This window comes from Pseudophryne corroboree, chromosome 3 (assembly GCF_028390025.1).
Source record: "Pseudophryne corroboree isolate aPseCor3 chromosome 3, aPseCor3.hap2, whole genome shotgun sequence".
Lineage (NCBI taxonomy): Eukaryota > Metazoa > Chordata > Amphibia > Anura > Myobatrachidae > Pseudophryne > Pseudophryne corroboree.
Genome location: NC_086446.1, coordinates 586,437,698 through 586,459,889, shown reverse-complemented (window position 1 = coordinate 586,459,889; position 22,192 = coordinate 586,437,698). Strand labels below are relative to the sequence as shown.

The following is a 22,192-nucleotide window of genomic DNA, read 5'->3' as shown; positions in this document are numbered from 1 at the left end:
ATGCCAAACCCCCTGGAAATAAATGTAAAAAAGGATAATTTGCGCGCAACAAAGGCATGTGTGGGGAAAGAGAGGGGGGAGGAGGGGTGTGACTGTGCAGGAAAAGACTGAATAACACCCCTGACACCATAATAATCCCCACACAGTAATGCCCCTTACACATTATGCCCCACAGTTATTTACTGACACCATAATATGCCCCTTACACATTATGCCCTACAGTTATTCCCCTGACGCCATAATATGCTCCAAACAGTAATGCCCTTTTACACATTATGCCCCAGACACCATAATATACACAGTAATGCCCCTTGCAAATGATGGAACACACAGCAGCACAGGCTACTTACTTTTAAAGTGTCTGATAATTGTCAGAGGGGTGGGTGCTCACAACCCCCCCCTTTCTCCTGGCCGCCAGCGTCTCATCGTGATCCAAGCACTTCTGGGTATTGAGACCCTATGGCCATTCACTGTAACTAGAAGCCCAGTAGAACCTCTAGCATGTCTCCATCCAAGTGGCCATATTGGCAGGGAAATTTTAAGCTGTATTACACACAGACGGCTAGTCTGCGTATAATACAGCTGCAGACAGCAGCGACAGCGCCCTGTGCAATCGCACGGCTTGCCCGGCCCTAGAAATGGCCCTGGTCCACGCTTTATGTTCGGCATATTTCAATTGAAAATGGCAGCATTGAGTTGTAATCTGCTCTGGTTTTCAAACCTACTCATAACACTGATTTTATTTAGACTATATTTTCATATTGGTATTTCACCAAAAAGGAAACGTGAGTCACAGCACTACCATAGTCTACAATAATTAGAAGCCACTGAGCTAGTACAGTATTTGCTATTTCCCAGTCTATAACTTTTCTTAAGACACAAACAATGCTGTGATAAGGATGGGGCAAATGCATAAGTGGATCATATTCCCACAAGAAGCTCCCATATACCAGAACATTACAATAAACGTACAATACATAAGGATGTATACCAATTATAATGGGGTAGTTAATTTTGTATATTAACTTTGTGACTTTTTAGATATTCAAACTGATCGGGTGATTATTTAAGTTCACATTGCTTATGTACCCAGGCCACAGGTTGTGTACTCAACTATCTGACAGATGCAAAGAGAAAATATTCCAAAGTACTGTGGGTGAACCTTCGAGAGGACGTTATATTTGAAGGCAATGAACAGATATATACTCCGAGGGAGCAGGACCATTTGGAACAGCATATTGCAGTACCTGTGACTTCACCAGAACAACTGGAGGTATAACTCATGGGAAATCACTCATTGCTAACTGCAATATTATGATTTGCTTTACTTTATTCTTATAGCGTCCTTCTGTGTTGTTCAGCCAGGTTAATGAAGTGATTAGAAAGAGTAGCTTTAAGTTACCGACTCCGCTCTGCCGCATCCCTGCATTAGATTCTGTTCTAACTAGACAGCATCTATCCTCTGTGTTCTTGATCATTAAATTAAAAGTAAAAAAGCAGCTTATAAAATAACATAGCTGAAAGGCAGGCTTGAAAGTTAGAAATAAGACAATATATTTCGTAAAAGTCACAAGACAAGTTTTAGATGATAGATTAGTTATATTTAGGTGGGAACTCAATTGCACCAGTGTAAAGTGTATTATTATATATTAAGGTCCTAAATATATTTATGATCTTTCCAGCTTTTGGCCGCAGTGCGCTTGTGACTATACCCCACATGCCCTCTTCCTTGTCAACATTCACGAGTATATTAACTAACGTGCTGGTTTATAGAATTGTAGATTTGCCCATAGGAATCAATCAATTCTAGCTATTATCTACTAGAACGTGCTAGATAAATAAGTACAATCTGATTGGTTGCTAGGGGAAACATCTCCACTTCTGGAAACCCGCACTTTAGTCAATACACAGCTCAGTGTCCATTATTTTATCTTGGGAAAGAAGGTGATTTATAATGGCCTACTAGAAAACCAAAGCAAATGAAGAGAGACAAATGTAAATAAACTTCGCATCAAACTTTACTGTCTGTAAAAGTCCTGTCCCAGATATGTGTCTGGTTGTCTAATATGACCCTGCAAACAATGTCTAAGGATCACTACTGTGAGAGAAAAACTAAAAGTGATCAGATCATGCAATCAACATATAGACAAAATAAAACAATTCAACACAAGCATCACTTAAGTATAGAGGTATGTCAGTCAATTGACCAAAACAAAATACAAATTCTCAACTCAGGGAATTTATAGATAGAATGTGCAATGTCTGCTCAGTTACCCTGGAGATGATTCTCTGTTGTACTAGTCTCTAATAATTACTACAAGGGTTTTCATAATGAAGCAATAAAGTATTATTTTGTAACCAGTAGACTTTAGGGATTACTCTCTTTGTCAATGGGAGCCACATGGGGAAGGGGGCGAGACCCTGTCTTAACAATTTAAATCTTATGGGCTTCAGAGATGAGGCTCTCATGTTGCCTTCCGTCCACAATCATGACTTTAATACTAGTGGATACTGGAGAAAAGTACTTTCAGTACTGTGGGTATAGATCGGGTCCATTGGAGCCTGGGCACTTTAAGAATTTAATAGTGTGTGCTGGCTCCTCCCCTCTATGCCCCTCCTAGCAGACTCAGTTTAGAAAATGTGCCCAAGGAGCCGGGTGCATTGCTGGAGAGCTCCAAGAGTTATCTTGAGAATTTATTTTAGTTTGTTATTTTCAGGTAGTACTGGTTGGAAACTAGTCTACCTGTGTCGTGTGACTTAGGGGGGGACCGAACCAACCTCCTGAGGATTAATGGATTCATAATCCCGCTGACAGGACACTGAGCGCCTGAGGTGCTGTTTTACACACCACACTGTGTGTGCATACACCAGCAGCATGCCGCCACCCCCTAACAGATGCCGAAGTAGACGCCAAAGGTGCTGGGAGTGTTTACACCGGGGTCCCGGCTAGCGGGTCCCCGGTGACGTGGTGGCAAAAGGGTGCGGCGGTCACGGGATACGTGCTGCGGTGCCCGCCGCGGACCTAACACTGGCGGCACAGTTAAGGGGGTTATTAAACTTCCTTTGGTTATATTTTTAACATAATTTGCCAGTATAATCTTTGCAGGGACCGCGTGCCACTAAAGGACCAGAGGCGGAAAAGGCGCCATTTCCTGCTGCTGCTGACTGAAAGGCAGCATGTGGAAGCTGCTCCTCCACTGACCCTGCTGATCCACCATATGTACTGGTACCAGGGGGCTTATAGGAAGGTGGAGCATATTTAGCAGTATAACACATTGCCTTACTAAATATACAAACACAGATATCATTCCCAGCGGAGTACTGCTTTGCCTGGGTATAGTGTTCTGGTCCCAATTCTCTCTGTGTCACTCCAGTAGAACTGTCTGGGGTTACTGTGTATTTCACTGTCTGTGTTGTTACTGCACTGTGTTATTCTCTCAGTCTGTGTGTTTTTTCTGCATTAGAATGTCAGGGAAAAAGGCTGTGTGTCCTTCCTGTAACTCTAAATTTACTCCTTCTCCGGAAGGATCTTTACTGTGTCATCAATGTTTTCTGCCCTATCAGGCTAGTAGTGCAGAAGAGCCTGAATCGTTAGAATTATTCAAAAGTTTGATTCATAATATTAACACAGAGTTGACAACTGCAAGACAAGAAAGGCTAAGCCTTAAGCACTCTGTTGATACCATGCTGGTACAGCATGCTGATCACAAACAGGCTCTACGTCCACCCCTGTTGGCCTCCCATAAACGTGCGCTCCCACAGGTGCTGCAATCTGACTCTCTACGGAAATACCAGAGCTGGATGAGGGAGAGGCAGACATGGAGCAAGACGCTTCTCTATCCCCGAGTGTTGAGGCACTGATTTATGCAATTAGAGAGGTGCTCAACATTCCGCATAAAGAGACGGAACCAGATGAGGAATTGCATTTTAATGTAAAACCAAAATCCTCGGCCACTTTTTCCATTTCTAGGGAATTAAACTCGCTTTCTAGAGAAGCGTGGGTTAACCCTGACAAGAAGTTTAAAACTCCACAGCGTATTTTCAATACCTATCCTTTCCCCTCTGAGGATAGGAAGTTATGGGAAAATCCCCAGTCAGTGGCTACGTCAGTGTCCAGGCTGTCTAAGAAACTTGTACTGCCTGTACCTGGGTCTATTTCACTAAAAGACCCCGCTGATCGCACGATTGAGACTGCCCTCAAATCTATCTATACTGCAGCAGGAATAGCTCAAAGGCCTACTATAGCCTGCGGCTGGATTTCTAGAGTCATGATAAAATGGTCTGATAATATAAGTGGGTTTGACTCACTCCCTCAGGAGATCTTTACTGCATCATATCCAGGATGCTGCAAATTTTATGAGTGAGGAAATTAACGAATTGTGTCTTATCAATGGTCGTACCACGGCTATGGCGGTCTCGGCCCGCAGGGCCCTGTGGCTGTGCACTTGGTCAGCGCACTTGCTCTACTGCGGCTAGAGGAAATCGTAAGTCCCGTAAACCAGCTGCTGCTGGACCCCTGGACCAGACCTCTGGATCATCCTCCACTAACGCCTCCGCATGACGGTTGGCCTCAGCAGCAGGGCGTCTTTCAGGTGTGTGCTCGCCTTCGTCACTTCACCCACTTGTGGGCACAGTCCTGTTGGGATCCTTGGGTGAGGGATCTCGTACTCCAAGGTTACCGACTGGAATTTCAGACAACGCCTCCTCACAGATTCTTCAAGTCCAGCTTACCAGCTTCACCCTTAGCAAGAGTTACCTTGCAAGACGCCATTCAAAAGCTGGTACAAACGGGGATTGTGGTCCCAGTATTCCCTACGTTACATCGCAAGGATTTTACTCCAGTCTGTTCGTTGACCGAAGCCGGAAGGCCCATCTTCAATCTAAAATTTCTGAACCCATATCTACGTTTGTACAAGTTCAAGATGGAGTCCCTGAGAGTGTTGATCTCTGGTCTGGAGGAGGGGGAGGGATCCACAAGCAGTGGCAGTGGAAACCCTGACAGCGCTATGGATTTACCAGTTTGTGTATTTGTTTCCTCCAATCCCTCTCACTCCCAGAGTTATAAAAATACTCAAAAGGGAAAACGTTCATGCAATTCTCATTGCCCCAGATTGACATCGAATGGCCTGGTATGTAGACCACCTGACCCTGTCTCTGGCGGAACTCTGGCCTCTGCCGCTCCGGGAGGAACTTCTTCAACAAGGAGCGTTCGTCTATCCAGACTTACTACGGCTACGTTTAACGGCGTGGAGGTTGAGAAGGAGATTCTAGCCAGAAAAGGTCTCCCTTCCAAGATTATTTCAACTATGATCCAGGCCCGTAAGGGGGTCACGTCAAAACATTACCACCATATCTGGAAGACATGTTTCCTGGTGTGAGAGTAGAAAATATTCTCCTGCTGAGTTTCAACTGGGCTGTTTTCTGCTCTTCCTGCAAGCAGGCGTGGATATGGGCCTAAGGTTAGGCTCCATCAAGGTGCAGGTTTCGTCTCTCTCCATCTTCTTCCAGAAACAACTTGCGGTGCTTCCGGAAGTACAGACCTTCCTGAATGGTATTCTTCGTATCCAGCCACCTTTTGTTCCTCCCACGGCTCCATGGGATCTTAATGTGGTCTTGACCTTTCTCCAGTCGGATTGATTTGAGCCCTTACATAGGGCAGAATTGAAGTATCTTACTTGGAAGACTATAATGTTACTGGCCCTAGCTTCGGCTAGGCGTGTGTCTGAATTGGGGGCCTTATCTTGTAAGAGCCCATATTTGAAATTTCAAGAAGATAGGGCGGAGCTCATGACTTGCCCACAGTTTTTGCCGAAGGTGGTTTCGGCCTTTCACATTAATCAACAGATTGTGGTTCCGGTACTGTCTGATATGTCGATTGCTCCAAAGTCCTTGGATATGGTTAGGGCTTTGAGGATTTACGTCACGAGGACTGCTCGTCACAGGAAGTCTGACTCGCTGCTTGTCCTTTGTGCCGCTGCCAAAGTTGGATGCCCTGTATCTTGGCTTCGGTTGACCATTCAACAAGCCTATTCTTTGGCAGCTTTGCCGCTGCTGAGTTCGTACACGCCCACTCGACTAGGTTGGTGGGTTCTTCCTGGGCGGCTTCCCGGGGTGTCTCGGCCCTACAGTTGTGCCGTGCAGCTACTTGGTCTGGGTCAAACACGTTTGTTAAGTTTTACAGTTCGACACCTTGGCCAAGGATGACCTTCAGTTTGGTCAGGCGATTTTGCAGGGGTCTCGGCACTCTCCCACCTGTTCTGGGAGCTTTGGGACTTCCCCACGGTACTGAAAGTACTTTTCCCCAGTATCCACTAGGGCGTTAGAGAAAATAGGAATTTAGTACCTACCTGTAATTCCTTTTCTTGTAGTCCGTAGTGGATAATGGGCGCCCGCCTCAGTGCTTCGTTTTCCTGCTTACTAGGTTGTAAGTGTTCTTGGTTGGGTCTGCTGGTGCTGCCCCCTGTTCCATGTTGGTTAATGTTATCGTTATAGGGTTAGCGTTGCTCTCCTCTGCTCGGGTGTGCATCTGCTTTCCTATTGTGTGTTGGTTCGTTGCCTCACCGTTTTACATGTTATTCCTTCTCTCATGTATGTCCGTCTCCTCGGGCACAGTTTCTAGACTGAGTCTGCTAGGAAAGGCATAAAGGGGAGGAGCCAGCAAACACTATTAAATTCATAAAGTGCCCAGGCTCCTATGGACCCGATCTATACCCACAGTACTGAATGTACATTTCACCAGTATCTACTACGAGAAAAGGAATTACCGGTAGGTACAAAATTCCTATTTTTCCTACCTCTTCCATTGCTCCAGTCACCAACCACTGCGGGAGTGAGCACAGTGATTGACCACGTGAGAGGAAATATTTTACTGTCATTGCATTAGCCACCGCGTCTGCTTCTACAGTGACCAGTGGATGATGCACGGGCAAATGTCGATGGCCAGTATAGGGACGGAAACTAATCTGTTTCAGTCTCAAAATAAAATATTTGGCCCATCAGGAGGCGGTTTCTGGGTACTCAGAAACTCCCCCTGTGTGAGCCATTGGAATGAAGTGTAAACGTGCCACAAGATGCAGATTTTTTTAGTCTATACATGTGGCTGGAAAACAGTGGCCAAGGTATTCTTTCCTGTGATGTGATTAGAATATTCAGTGAGTGAAACTTGCAAAAGTGCAGAATGAGGGAAAAGGATTGGAAATTTTGCTGATCTACATTTTACATCTCTTTTATACCCAGTTTTGTGTCCAGTAATGCTGAATAGACTACTAGTCTTCGGAGACATCTTATCACCTCCCAATAATGTACTTGTGGCTTGTTCCATACATACATACATACATACCTCCACAATTTTTCTCAATTTACCTGTGTTTATAGCATCTCGCTGATTGCAGTTTAGCCCGCACCTCGAACAGAACACAATAACCGATATCACTTGTACATGAAAGCATTTGGGGTGAACTCAACGTAAATCCTAATCACAAGGCAGTAGGATGTGCTGCATTCATCACCTTTCAGCGTTCTCGTTGATCACTGTGTGTGTGTTCTGTATAAGGAACATGTTTGTTCATGTTAAGTGCTCATTAAACTAAACGCACAAGTTAGTAAATTTAGTTAGGATAAGATATCCACTGGACACATTGAAAGTGTGTGTGCATACCCTAAGATTGACAAAAGAGCAACCATCTGTCTTCACATATTTCATTTTTGTTTATTTGGTACATGTGCTGCTTCACCTCCTCTTCATGTATGTGGTCTGTGTATTTGTATTTTGTTTTTAGGTTTTTTTTTATCTAATAGCATGCTGATTTTTACATATGAAAAATATTAGAAATATAATAATCTGTCTGGGAGTAAGATCTGAAATGATCTGTAGAACTGCAGAAGAAATGTAAAAGTTCCCCATGAGTTCTAGTATCGTGAAATTATTTTCAGATCATCCACCTGCATCCCCTATTCATCTCTGCTAATAAAACCAGTTGTAGTCTGGTGATTTACCATTACTGTACCTTATCTTCTTTTCTTAGAAATTAGAAGCCACGATTGCAAATCATATTTTGACTTCACAAAAGTGGCTGGAGGTCTACCTGGAACAGGAGAAGCAAATGAAGATGTTTAAGACCTGTCAGACAATGCAGGAAATATTTAACCAGCAGAAGAGCGCGTGTCCAGGCCTGGTGTACCGAAGAATCCCCATTCCTGATTTCTGCGCTCCCAGGGAACAGGTAACCAGGAGGAAATGATAGAATGGCAATTGATAGGGTACACAAATAAAAGAGGAAGTGTTGTTGTCATAACACTGGGACTTTCCAAAGATATAGAAGGACATTAATCATTAATCATATTTTGGTGTGGCTGAGCATTTGTTTTCTCCACTGAGTGACCATATGAAGCCTCCATTATCCTCTTTACAAGGTGTTTTCGCCTCCCTCCTTCTAGTGTGCGGAGGCATTATAAAACGTTGCTGGTAGATCATCTAGGAGCACAGTTTTAAAATAGATTTGCATTACATAGATGAGATACTTTGGGATCAATGAAATCAGAATTGCAAATGCTAACTCACATCACGAAACTCCCATACATTACAGCCTTGCGAGCCCCTGTGATATGCAAGATCCAGTTAGAAATGGCAATTCGTAGAAGTGCATGAAAAGGTGCAAAAATCATCCCAGACCCCAAAAATGTGAGAGCTGAGATAGCAGGACATACAAAAAGCTGTCCGTGGCCATACGGAAAGTGCTGGAGGTTCTTAACCACTTAATCTACAAGGTTTCCACACAAAACTGCTCAGAAATTGCAATTTTTAGAAATAACCTATTAAAGTTAAAGTATTTTTAATAATATATTAAATATTTTATTTAAAAAATATATATATCTAGGGGATGTTTTGAAGCCCCCCCCTCCCCCCTCCCCCATCCCCCATGTCCATAGGATCCCATTAGAAAATACCTTCTCACCCCCCATTGGCAATTGACATTCCTCCTTCCTCCCCCCCCATAGGAATTTCCCCACTCACACACGCAGAGCACGGAGCGTGTGTCAGGGGGACTGATGATCTGTTCCCTCTGCTGCAGCTTGTGCAGGACGGATCTCTTAATCAACACGACGGGGGACACACAGTGGGGCAGTTTCATCGCATATGACGTGACCTGGTCTGGTAACTTATTTCTGGCTCCGGTCACATCACATGCGACTGAGCCAGGCAAGTTGTTAAAAGTTAAAGAGATGAGAGAGAAAAAAAACCTTTTGTTGGCGCACTCTTTAAACGGGATCGAAACAAATCATGTGTGTGTTTAAAATGTAACATTTATTAAAGACATTTAAAATCAGAATCCCCATGAAACATTTTTATAAGAAAATGAAAACGAGAGAATCTCTAACCACTAAGCCTAGCATAAGAGGTCTAGGGTGTAGGTTATTAACCTACACCCTTTATGATCACCATATGGATCTCATATTGGGAATTTACCCTTTAGTCCCTAAAGTGGATGATAAACGGCAGGGGGGGACATATAATAAAGGTCCTGGAATTGGACTATACTCAGCGCACCATAGTAACTACGTATAAGTGAAATATTAATGCAGTCATGGGTAGTAAGAAAAAAATCCTGATGTTACCGCCCATTCTTGTCGGAGTAACAATAGTTGCTCTAGTATGCAGTACCAAGGGAGATTAGATAGAAAGAAGGATTTAGGATGAATCTGCTGTCAATGTTAGACTGGAAATAGTTCCGTTAGCCGAGACCTACTGCACAGAGTATTCCCTGGGTCTCCCACCAGGTACTGACTCTGCCCTACACTTTATGACTTCCAAGATCGGACGAGATTGGGCACATACAGGGGGTGATTCAGACCTGATTGCTGGGCTGCTAACTTTGCTGTCCTGCATTCAGATAGGTGCTGCCCAAGGGGGAGTGTAAATATGCCATGCAAGTGTGTGATCGCATGTGTACTCTGAGGTGCTAAAATCCACTGTGTGCAGTCTCTGCGCTGCCCAGGACGTACTCCTACAGTGCGATGAGAACAGGCTGATCGGGGCCGGAGCTGATGTCAGATACCCTCCCTGAAAACGCTTTGGCACGCCTGCGTTTTTCCAGACACTCCCAGTAAATGGTCAGTTACCACGCACAAACGGCCTCTTCCTGTCAATCACCTTGCGAACGCCCATGCAATCGGAATTTTTGCAGCATCCTGTCACTGACCGGCGATACCCATTGTTGTTGTCCGACGCGCTTGTGCATTGCGGTGCATACGCATGCGCAGTTGTGACCTGATCGCCCGCTGTTCGAAAACGCACAGCAGCTATCAGGTCTGAATCACCAACTCAGTCTGCTGTGGCAGTAGGTTGCTTATCATATGGTAGGTTATTTCCGGAATCGTTGATGAGAGTTCATGAAACTAGGTTTCAGAGGTAAGGAGGATGGATCTGCTTTTGGTGTTAGACACTGAGGAAACCCCGCCAGTTGAAAAACTGCCAAATGATTGTGAATCACCAATGAGAGTCCATGAAATATAGAAACCCTAAAACTTTTTCTGTCAGCCCTTTTGGAATTGGAAGGTGATGACAAGCTACTAGAATTTTGGTGGGGGGGGGTGGAGTGTAACACATGAATTGATCCAGTATTGAAGGTACAAATACTAGGTTATACTTTGAGGTTAGTTAAATAAATAGTAACTGCATATTTCTCTTACGTCCTAGTGGATATTGGGGATCTGTACTTTAGTACTATGGGGTATAGATCGGGTCCACTGGATCCTAGCACTTTAAAACCTTTAGTGTGTGTATGTGTGTGCTGGCTCCTCCCCTCTATGCCCCTCCTACCAGACTCAGTTTAGAAAAAAGTAGTGCCCAAGGAGCCAGGTGCATTTCTCTGGAGCTCCAGAGAGTTTCCTTTATTTAATTTTTTTTATTTTAGTTATTTATTTTCAGGTGGTACTGGTTGACAACCAGTCTACCTGCTTCATGGGACTTAGAGGGGGAACCCGAACCAACCTCCTGTGGGTTAATGGTTCGTAATCCCAGCTGACAGGACATTGAGCTCCTGAGGTGCTGTTTCACAAACCATTACTGTGTGTGCCAACGCCAGCAGCTAGCCCCCACCCTCTAACAGATGCTGAAGATCGTCAGGTGCAGTGAGTGTTAACACCCTGGTCCCGGTTAGCGGGTCCCGGATGCAGTTTGGCGGAATGTGTAACGCGGCGGTCACGGGCCTCGAGCTGCGGTGCTTACTGTGGACTACACTGGCTCAGGGCACATGCTCCGCAGTGCTCCCTGTCATTTAGGCTTTGGGTGTACTGTTTTTGTATGCACATCAGCCAGTATAAAATACTAAGGGACCGCGTGCCATTACAAAGGGTCAGAGGTGGGGAGAGCGGGACCAGAGGTAGGAAGGCGCCATTTTCTGCTGCAGTTCATCAAGGCTGCATGCACGCTGCTTTTCCATGGACCCTCACTGTTGCAGACTTCTGTACTGATGCCAGGGGGTCATATCAGGGAGGGGAGCACGCCAGCGGTATCTCTGCTGCACATTTAAGGTTATACACATAATTTCACACACTGTGCTGCTGTGTTTTGAGTGCTGCTCTCCGTTTTCCTCAGTTTCACTCCAGGAGCTCTCTAGGGTCTGTGTGGAGGTGTTTCAGTGAGCTGCGCTGTATTACAGTCATGAACATATGTCTGTTGACATGGTTATGTGTGCTGCTTGTAACTCTACCCCTTCTTCAGCGGGGTCCCTCATGTGTGAACAGTGCTCCTTATCTCCACAGGGACACAGTTCACAGGCACCTGACTGGCTAGATAATTTTAAAAGCATGATTCAGAATGTCCGTTCAGAATTAGGTGCAGCTAAAAAGGAGAGACAGGTGTTGAAACAGTCTATTGATTATATGGCAAAAGCAGCAGATACCATAAAGGCTTCTCAGCCCCCTCTGTTGGTTTCACATAAACGCTCACTGCCACAGGTGCTCCAGTCAGATTCTGATCAGCCTGATGTGGATGATGATATGGATGAGGACAGCTCTCTGTCCCTTGGTGTGGAGGCCCTCATTTATGCTGTAAGAGAAGTTCTTCACATACCAGATGAGGAGGCAGAACCAGGTGAGGAGTTGTATTTTACAAGACCTCAGCCACCTTTCCTGTGTCAAAGGAATTAAACTCCCTGGCCAGGGAGGCATGGGTAAACCCTGACAAGAAATGTAAAATTCCTCAGAGGTTCCTATCTACCTTCCCCCTCCCAGCTGAGGAAAGGAAGGTATGGGAAAACCCCCCGTCAGTCGATACGTCTGTGTCCAGACTGTCTAAGAAATTAGTAATGCCGGTGCCAGGGGCTATATCCTGAAAAGACCATGCTGACCGTAAAATTGAGACCACTCTCAAGGCAATATATACAGCAGTAGACGTAGCACTGCGCCCAACAATAGTTTGTGGGTGGATTTCCAGGGCATTAGTCAAGTGGTCCAATAATATTATTAATGGATTAGACTCCCTGCCCCAGGATGAGGTAATTACTCTGCTGCAACACATACAGGATGCTGTAACTTTTATGAGCGAGGCTATTAAGGAATTGTGTAAGATAAATGGCCTCACTACTGCTATGGCTGTTTCGGCACACCAGAGCTCTGTGGTTACATCAATGGTCAGCGGACGCTGATTCCAAAAAGGGTGTCGAAAATCTTCCCTTTACAGGTGATGCCTTGTTTGGGGATGAATTAAATAAATGTATCTCCCAGGTAACGGCGGGTAAGTCTACCTATCTGCCGTCGGCTGCACCACCTGCTAGACATTCTTACACGTGACCCTCCTTGCAGTCCTTTCATGTGGCAAGGTTCGGAGGCAGGGGCCGGGGAGTCTCCACCACTCCGAGAGGATCTCGTGGTAAGTTGCGTAAACCTGCAACTTCTGCATCCCTGGACCAGACCTGATCCCCTGGCGCTAAAACTTCCGCGTGACGGTTGGCCCCGGCAGCAAGGGTGCACGCCTTCAACACTTCTCCCACGTGGGGCGAAATCCTGCCGGGATCCTTGGGTGAGGGACCTCATTTCCCAGGGATACTGGCTGGAATTTCAAGCCCTTCCTCCTCACAGATTTTTCAAATCGGGCTTACCAGTTTTGCCCGCAGCAAAAGTTACCTTGCAAGAGACCATTCAAAAGCTTTTGCAGACAGGGGTGGTGATTCCAGTACCTCCTCCGTTACACATCAGGGGTTTTTACTCCAGTCTTTTTGTCGTTCCAAAACCAGACTGTTCGTTGCGACCCATCTTAAACCTGAAGTCTCTAAACCCCTATCTGCGGGTGTTCAAATTCAAGATGGAATCCCTGAGGGCAGTGGTGTCCGGTCTGGAAGAGGGGCAATTCCTGGTATCCCTAGATGTCAAGGTTGCTTACCTACACATTCCCATGTGGCCCCCTCATCAGGCTTACCTCAGGTTCGTCATCTTGGACGACCATTTCCAGTTTCAGGCTTTGCCTTTTGGCCTGTCCACAGCTCCGAGGGTCTTCACGAAAGTCATGGCAGAGATGATGCTGCAACTGCGCATGATGGGAGTCAACATAGTCCCCTATTTGGACGACCTCCTGATAAAGGCTATGTCCAGTGAGCATCAATTGCACAGCATCAATCTGACGACTCGCCTGCTTATGGATTATGGGTGGATCCTAAATTTCCAGAAATCTTTCCTGGATCCGACCCAACGTCTTCAGTTCCTGGAAATGATACTTGATATGGTGTCTCAAAAGGTGTTTCTTCCGATGGACAAGGCCCTGGCTATCCAGGCCATGGTCTGCTCAGTGCTCCGTCCTCGCAAAGTTTCCATACATCTTTGCATACGCTTGCTGGGCAGGATGGTTGCTGCTTACGAGGCAATCCAATACAGCAGATTTCATGCACTGTCATTTCAGCTGGATCTGCTGGACAAATGGTTGGGGTCTCACCCTTCACATGCATCAGGAAGTGACCTTATCTCCGAAAGCCCGGATTTCTCTGTTAGGTTGGCTAAAAGTTCCTCACCTGGTAGAAGGCAGGAATTTCAATATCCACTCGTGGATTCTACTGACAACGGAAGCCAGCCTCCGGGGGTTGAAGGGCTGTGACCCAAGGGGCCCAGTTCCAGGGATATGCAAGCTTCCCATCTCCTTAAGGATCTGGATCCAGGTTCAATCGGACAACACCACGGCGGTGGCGTACATAAACCGACAAGGGGGAACAAAAAGCAGAGCGGCGATGCGAGAAGTGTCAAGAATACTCATCTGGTTGGAGGCCAGCGCAAGGGCCATCTCAGCCATATTCATTCCAGGAGTGGACAACTGGGAAGCGGACTTCCTCAGCAGACACGACCTCCATCCGGGGAATGAGGCCTACATCCCCAGCGGTGGGGCTGTCCGCAGATAGATTTGATGGCTTCTCATCTCAACAAGAAGTCATGCCATTACTGTTCCAGAACGAGAGATCCACAGGCTGTAGCAGTGGACGCGCTGACGACACCATGGATGTACCAGTTTGTGTACCTGTTTCCTTCTCTACCGCTAATCCCAAGGGTTCTAAAAAGACTAAGAAGGGAAAGCGTTCAAGCAATTCTAATTGCCCCAGATTGGCCTCGACGGACGTGGTACTCGGACCTCCTAACTATGGCTCTGAAAGATCCCTGGCCTTTGCCGCTTCAAAAGGATCTTCTTCAACTAGGTCCATTCGTCTATCCAGACTTACAGCAGCTACGTTTGACGGCTTGGAAGTTGAAAAAGAGATTCTAGCTAGAAAAGGTCTTCCCTCCCGGGTCATTTCCACCAAGGTCCAGTCCAGGAAGATAGTTACGTTTAAACATTATCATGGTATTTGGAAAAAGTATGTTTCCTGGTGTGAAAGTAGAAAGGTTTCTCCCGTTTTAGAATGTGTCGCTTTCTACTTTTCCTGCAAGCGGGCATGGATATGGGCCTACGTTTAGGTTCCATCAAAATCCAGATTTCAGCACTCTCTATTTTCTTCCAGAAACAGCTTGCCATGTTGCCGGAAGTACAGACTTTCCTTAAAGGAGTTCTTCATATGCAACCGCCCTTTGTACCTCCCACGGCTCCGTGGGATCTTAATGTGGTTCTGTCCTTTCTTCAATCGGACTGGTTTGAACCTTTACATAGGGTGGAGTTAAAATTTCTCACCTGGAAGACCGTGATGTTATTAGCATTGGTGTCTGCCTGACGTGTCTCTGAATTGGGGGCCTTATCCTGTAAGAGCCCTTATTTGATTTTTCATGAAGACAGGGTGGAACTCAGGACTCGACCTCAGTTTTTGCCAAAAGTGGTGTCAGCTTTTCATGTGAATCAACCCATTGTGGTTCCGGTGTTGTCTGACGTTTCCGATGGTCCAAAGTCCTTGTATGTGGTGAGGGCTCTGAAGATTTATGTCAAACGGACTGCTCGTCATCGGAAATCTGACAACTTTATGATGCCACCAAGATTGGTCATCCGGCTTCTAAGCAATCAATTGCTCGTTGGCTCAGGTTGACCATTCAACAAGCTTATACTTCGGCGGCTCTGCCTTAGCCGACGTCTATTCAGGCCCACTCGACGAGATCTGTGGGCTCTTCCTGGGTGGTTGCCCAGGGTGTCTCGGCCTTGCAGTTGTGCCGAGCTGCTACCTGGTCTGGTTCGAACACTTTTGTTAAGCTCTTTCGGTTCGATACCTTGGCCAAGGATGACCTTCAGTTTGGTCAGGCGGTGTTACAGGGGTCTCAGCACTCTCCCACCTGTGTGGGAGCTTTGGGACTTCCCCATGGTACTAAAGTACAGATCCCCAGTATCCACTAGGATGTTTCTCGTAGTCCGTAGTGGGTACTGGCCCTCATTCCGAGTTGTTCGCTCGCTAGCTGCTTTTAGCAGCCGTGCAAACGCTAAGCCGCCGCCCTCTGGGAGTGTATCTTAGCTTAGCAGAAGTGCGAACGAAAGGATCGCAGCACTGCTACAAAAAAAAATTGTGCAGTTTCTGAGCAGCTCGAGACCTACTCCTAGCTTGCGATCACTTCAGACTGTTTAGTTCCTGTTTTGAAATCACAAACACGCCCTGCGTTCGGCCAGCCACGCCTGCTTTTCCCCAGGCACGCCTGCGTTTGTATCTGACACGCCTGCGTTTTTCAACACACTCCCCGAAAACGGTCAGTTACCTCCCAGAAACACCCACTTCCTGTCAATCACTCTGTGGCTAGCAGTGCGATTGAAAAGCGTCGCTAGACCTTGTGTGAAACTACATCGGCTGTTGTGAAAGTACGTTGCGCGTGCGCATTGCGCCGCATGCGCAGAAGTGCCGTTTTTTTGTCTGATCACTGCGCAGCGACCGAAAACAGCTAGCGAACAACTCGGAATGACCACCACTGGGCGCCGCCTCAGTGCTTCGATTCCTGCTTGCCTGAGTAAGTGTTTGGTTTGCCCGCAGTTACGTTCCCATTATGTTGTTGGGATAGCTTTGCTATCCTGGATAGGTTGGTGTTGCTATCCTCTGTTCTGGTTAGCGCCCTCCTTTCGGTTATGGTTGTGTGTTGGCTTAGTGCCTCACCGCTGTTGTACCTGTTTTCTTCTCTTGTGGTATGTCTGTCTCCTCGGGCACAGTTTCCTAGACTGAGTCTGGTAGGAGAGGTATAGAGGGGAGGAGCCAACACGCGCATACACACACTAAAGGTTTTAAAGTGCCAGGCTCCAGTGGACCCGATCTGTACCCCATGGTACTAAAGTACAGATCCCCAGTATCCACTACGGACTACGAGAAAAGGAATTACTGGTAGGTATTAAATTCCTATTTTTAGAGATACTGTCTCATACAAGAAATCAATGTCCAAAAAACACACATACGTATATTCTGCTAATGATTGTACTACACACATCCCAAGCAAGTAGTGTAGTTACTAACTCTCTTGCATGGGCCAAATACAGTGTGCAGCATGAAAGTAAATGAATAAGATTGGCGGCCCCAATTTCTCACTAGTATTGTATAAATGCAGCAAACAATCGTGTCCCAGAGTTGCCAAATTTGTCAGTTCTGGGCCTCCTCATTTTTTATGGCAGCCCTGGTCACAATACCGCAAATACAGCTATTATAATGTTTATTTAAGAATTATTGGATTTTTTTATTAAGTCCAGGCATGAAGGTAGAAGCCAGGCTTTAAAAGCACATGGCAATTCCTAAAGAAACCTTTATGTGAACATTGTTCATCTAGTTAAGGTGAGTGCCGTGGAGATTGATCCTGTAAAGGGTGATCTAGAGGTAACCTAGTGTTCTTACCTTCTGCTTAGTTTTCTTCTTCTTTATGTATTGAAGAGACGGGTGTTGAGGCACCTGACAGAAAGTGAAGACCATCGGTTCCACTGTCGTGCATTGTTCTAAAAAAGTAGACATTCATAATATAGACAGCGAATTTTGAATTCACCATTGCCCCTGACTCTGTGGGGCAGGTTTAATTAACTTTGCTTTAAGTCGCACAACTTTTTTTTAGAGCAAATTAACTCGCAGCCATGATTTTTTGCTATTCAATTAAACAATCCAATGTAAGTAATGTGTATTGCAGTGGTAGAAATCACCCCTTAGAATTTGCTTCTTCAGAGATGATAACTTTTTAAAAGTATTTTAATGTGAAATGTCAGAATATAGGGCCTAATTCAGAACTGATCGCAGCAGCAAAATTTGTTATCTAATGGGCAAAACCATGTGCACTGCAGGTGGGGCAGATATAACATTTGCAGAGAGAGTTAGAGTTGGGTTTTGCCCATTAGAGAACAATTTTGCTGCTACGATCAGGTTTGAATTAGGCCCAAAGTGCAGTACCTCGTATACACCTGCTAAAGAATAATAATGTAATTATAGGTGTTTTCGAAAAAGCAGATACAGGGGTTTAAAGATATGGGACCATACATGTAGATGTGTTGTGTTGATGATAAAGGTGTTTCTGAACTTGCAGATGATACAGATGTATCCTTAAACACTATTGCCGCAGTCTTGCCAAAAAGCCATTCCCTGTGCACCAAGTCCTGAGCCAGATTATACAGTTCATTGCATCCATAGGAATTCAGCATCTTGTCTGTATTGCAGGATTTTGACATGATTCTCCAGTCAATGAAGAGCACACTCGCTGAAGACTCCAATGCAGCTTTTGTATTCAACTGTCACGGAGGCAAAGGGCGGACAACAACAGCGATGGTCGTTGCATTACTCACCATCTGGCATTTCAATGTATGTACCAAACCAATATAATGTAGTTGTTACCATTTTTTTAATAATAATAATAATAATAATAATAATAATAATAATTACATTTTCTGCAGTGGGGTACACTGGGATTCCACAGGGAATACATCGGGGTGTAGAGTTGGATCTTGACCCGAGGCACCAACAGGTTAAAGCTTTGACTGTTCCCAGGATACATTGCATTGCCTCCTCTATAACCCCGCCTCCAGGCACTGGAGCTCAGTTTGTAAGTTGGTGCCTGCAGAGCAGGTCACTAACAGGTGGGGCTGCGCTAGGCAGGCCTGAAAAGAGCTTTTGTAAAAAGACTTCAAGGGCCGCAGCACTGTTTATGTCATTCTGACATTCTGTGCTGCGGCTCCATTACCTCCCCAGCAGCGCTGCATCCCGCGGCCGGGTTCCCGGGTACTTGCAGCAGAGGCGCATCAGTCATCAGGCACACCACCGCTGACTCTCTCCAGGATCACGTGGCTGCACATCAGGGAGGAGGTAAGAGGGTCTGCCAATTACAACAATTAAATCAATTAAATCAATCTTTGGTTAGACAAAAGTCTACCCCACGCCCCTCTGGGGCCAAGGGGTCATCTAAGCGAGCCATTTCTTCCTCCGAATCTACTACTATTTCGGATATTCTTCCGATGAAGATGGGGAATATACTGATCCGTCAGACACTGATACAGTTGCTTCTGATGAGGAATCTACAACCCAGGTTGATGTTCCTGACCTAGTGGAGGCTATTAAGCTGATTCTCCAAATAGATGATGAAATTGAGCCTACTACTGCGTCTAAGAAACCTGATAAGTTCAAACGTCAGAAGGTTGCTAAAGTAGTCTTACCACATTCTGACCATTTATACGTCAGGAATCCTGGTCGTCTCTAGGAAATAAATTTTCCCTGTCTAAAATTATGCTAGCTTGTTATCTTATCCCTGCGGAGTTGAGTAACAAGTGGGAAACTCCACCGACGGTGGACTCTCATGTCTCATGGTGTCATTTGCCCTGCCTGTCACCACTGTCACCTCACTGAAGGAACCGATGGATAAGCGTGTGGAGGGTTGCCTGAAGTCTATTTACTCTCTTACTGGTGCTGTACATAGACCCACTATGGCAGCCTCCTGGGCTGCAAAAGGAATTGAAGCATGGGTTCTGGCAATTACGGATGAGCTGCCTCAGGATTTTTCTTACACTACCAGACAATATCTGTCTTATATTACCACAGCGTCCCACTATATTCAGGCGGCGGCCTCTGATGCAGGTGTAATGGTGGCCAAGGCATCTACTACGTCTATCCTGGCTCGCCGAATTCTGTGGTTGAGGTCCCGGAAGGTGGACCTGGACTCCAAAATGACCTTGGAGGTGCTCCCTTTTAAGGGAGACATCCTATTTGGGGAGGATCTGAACAAGATTGTGACTGACTTGGTGACTGCCAAGACTGCGTTTCTCCCAAATACTAATCCTTCTGCTCCGAAGGCTAAGCGTACCACCTTTCGTTCCTTTTGACCTCCAGGGAAAGCAAAAGGTCAGGCGTACCTGAGACAGGCTTGTGCTTCCAACACCACTAAGACCAAATCTAGGCAATCCTGGGCCGCCCGTTAGCCTGTTTCCAAACAAGACAAGCCTGCTGCATGACGGGGCGGGCCTCCTCCTGGGGGACGCCAGGGTGGGAGGCCGACTTCTGCAGTTCGCCCAGGCCTGGTTAAAGATCACTTTGGGCGCCTGGGTACGGGAAGTTGTCTCTCATGGGTACGCAATCTCTTTCAAGAGACATCCCCCTCGCCAGTTTTGCACAACGGTTATCCCTTCGGATCCGTTAAAAGTGCAAGCTCTACACTTGGTTATACAATCCCTCCTGGACACGAGAGAGGCAGGGGATACTATTCAGCCCTGTTTCTAGTTCCAAAGCCATATGGGTCCTTCCAGCCTGTACTCAACCTCAAATCATTGAACAAGTTTGTGAGAGTATCCAGATTCCGTATGGAAACTCTGCGCTCCATTGTGCTCGCCATGGAACCCGAAGTCTACATGGTATCCCTGGACATACAGGATGCTTACCTGCACATACCTATTGCCATGTCACATCAGCAATTTCTGTGGTTTGCTATTGGCAACCTACATTATCAAATCCGGGCCTTGGCTTTTGGATTGACCACGGGCCCTCGGATCTTCACCAAGGTCATGGCCGTAATGACGGCCCTTCTCCACCATCAGGGAATCGGGATCCTGCCTTATCTGGATGACTTGCTGATCCTGGTGAACTCCCGAAAGGTTCTCCTCAGTCTTCTGGAACCGACGATCCAATTCCTACAAGCCCACGGGTGGCTCTTCAACTGGAAAAAGTCCTCACTGGTCCCTGCTCGGAGCATGGTGCACTTGGGGGCACTGCTGGATACACACAGCCAGTGATTGTTTCTGCCTCCAGAGAAAGTCCTGAAACTTCAGGACAGGATCAGATACTTCCTCTCTCGCCCAAGAGTGTCGATACACTCGGCGATGCAGGTACTAGGCCTCATGGTGTCGGCTTTCGAGATGGTGGAGTATGCTCAATTTCATTCCTGCCCTCGGCAGAGGTTAATCCTTTCCAAGTGGGATGGCCTGCCTCCTCGGATCAGTTCTCAAATGATCTCCTTGACTCCGGAGGTTCGTCTGTCACTGAGCTGGTGGCTACAGGACCAACAGTTGAGCAGGGTCCGTCCCTTCTGGATCTCCAACTGGGTCCTCCTGACAACGGACGCCAGTCTGCAGGTTGGGGCGCAGTGTTGGAGCAACACTCTCTCCAGGGTCGGTGCACCAGTGAGGAATCTCTCCTCCCGATAAACATTCTGGAATTGCGGGCAGTGTTCAATGCATTGACACTGGCCCTGCCTCTAGTACTGTACAGGCCTGTTCAAGTACAATCAGACAACGCCATCACGGTGGCGTACATAAATCATCAAAGCGGCACTTGAAGCCGCATGGCAATGAAGGAAGTATCAAAAATCCTCCATTGGGCGGAACGCCATCTGCCAGCCATATCGGCAGTGTTCATTCCGGGAGTCCTCAACTGGGAAGCGGACTTCCTCAGTCGTCAGGACGTTCACGCTGGAGAGTGGAGTCTTCATCCGGAAGTCTTTCAACTTCTAGTGGACAAGTGGGGCCTGCCAGATGTAGACCTGATGGCATCTCGACACAATCACATGGGGTCGGTCTTCGGATCAAGGACAAGGGATCCTCGAGCAGCGTTCGCGGATGCACTGGCAATTCCATGGAACTTTCGGCTGCCATACGTGTTCCCTCCAGCGTCACTCCTGCCCAGGATACTACGGAAGTTCAAGCAAGAAAGATGAATGCTATTTCTAGTCGCTCCAGCGTGGCCCAGGCGGAATTGGTTCTCAGACCTGCAGGGTCTATCGATAGTTTCCTTCTACTTCCTCAGCGCCCAGACCTCCTCGTTCAGGGCCCTTGTGTCTATCCGGACTTGGCCAGACTGGCTTTGGCGACGTGGCTCTTGAAGCTTCACTCCTGATGGCCAAGGGATTCTCTGAGGCGGTTATTCAAACTATGGTGAAGGCCCGCAATCTGGCTTCTGCACGGATTTATTACAGGGTATGGAACTCTTACTTCATATGGTGTGCTGCTTAGAATTATGATGCCTATTCGTTCAGAACTTCCAGGCTTTTGGCTTTTCTGCAACAAGGCCTAGATTTAGGCCTTCGTCTGGCCTCCCTCAAGATTCATATTTCTGCCTTGTCAGTGTGGTTTCAGAGGAAAATTGCATCTGTTCCTGATGTTCATACTTTCACTCAGTGTTTTTTATGGATTCAGCCTCCCTATGTCCCTCCTGTGGCTCCATGGGATCTGTCTGTTGTCTTTAATGCCCTACAAGAGTCTCCATTTGAACCTCTTGAGTCTGTGGACCTTAAATGCCTTACGCTTAAGGTCATGTTTCTGCTGCCTATTGCCCCTGCTAGGAGGGTGTCGGACTTAGGCACCTTGTCCTGT

At 46.5% G+C, this 22,192-nt stretch overlaps 1 protein-coding gene across 4 annotated transcripts in view; it reads left to right on the top strand.

Moving 5' to 3' along the window:
• Nucleotides 1-22,192, top strand: part of PALD1 (phosphatase domain containing paladin 1) — a 492,251-nt gene that overhangs the window by 306,457 nt on the left and 163,602 nt on the right. For all 4 annotated transcript variants that reach the window (XM_063961440.1, XM_063961441.1, XM_063961442.1 and 1 more), the window contains 3 exons: nt 1,094-1,273; nt 8,025-8,222; nt 18,063-18,203. In XM_063961440.1, the coding sequence (XP_063817510.1) occupies nt 1,094-1,273; nt 8,025-8,222; nt 18,063-18,203 (519 nt within the window). The remainder of the gene's footprint in view (nt 1-1,093; nt 1,274-8,024; nt 8,223-18,062; nt 18,204-22,192) is intronic.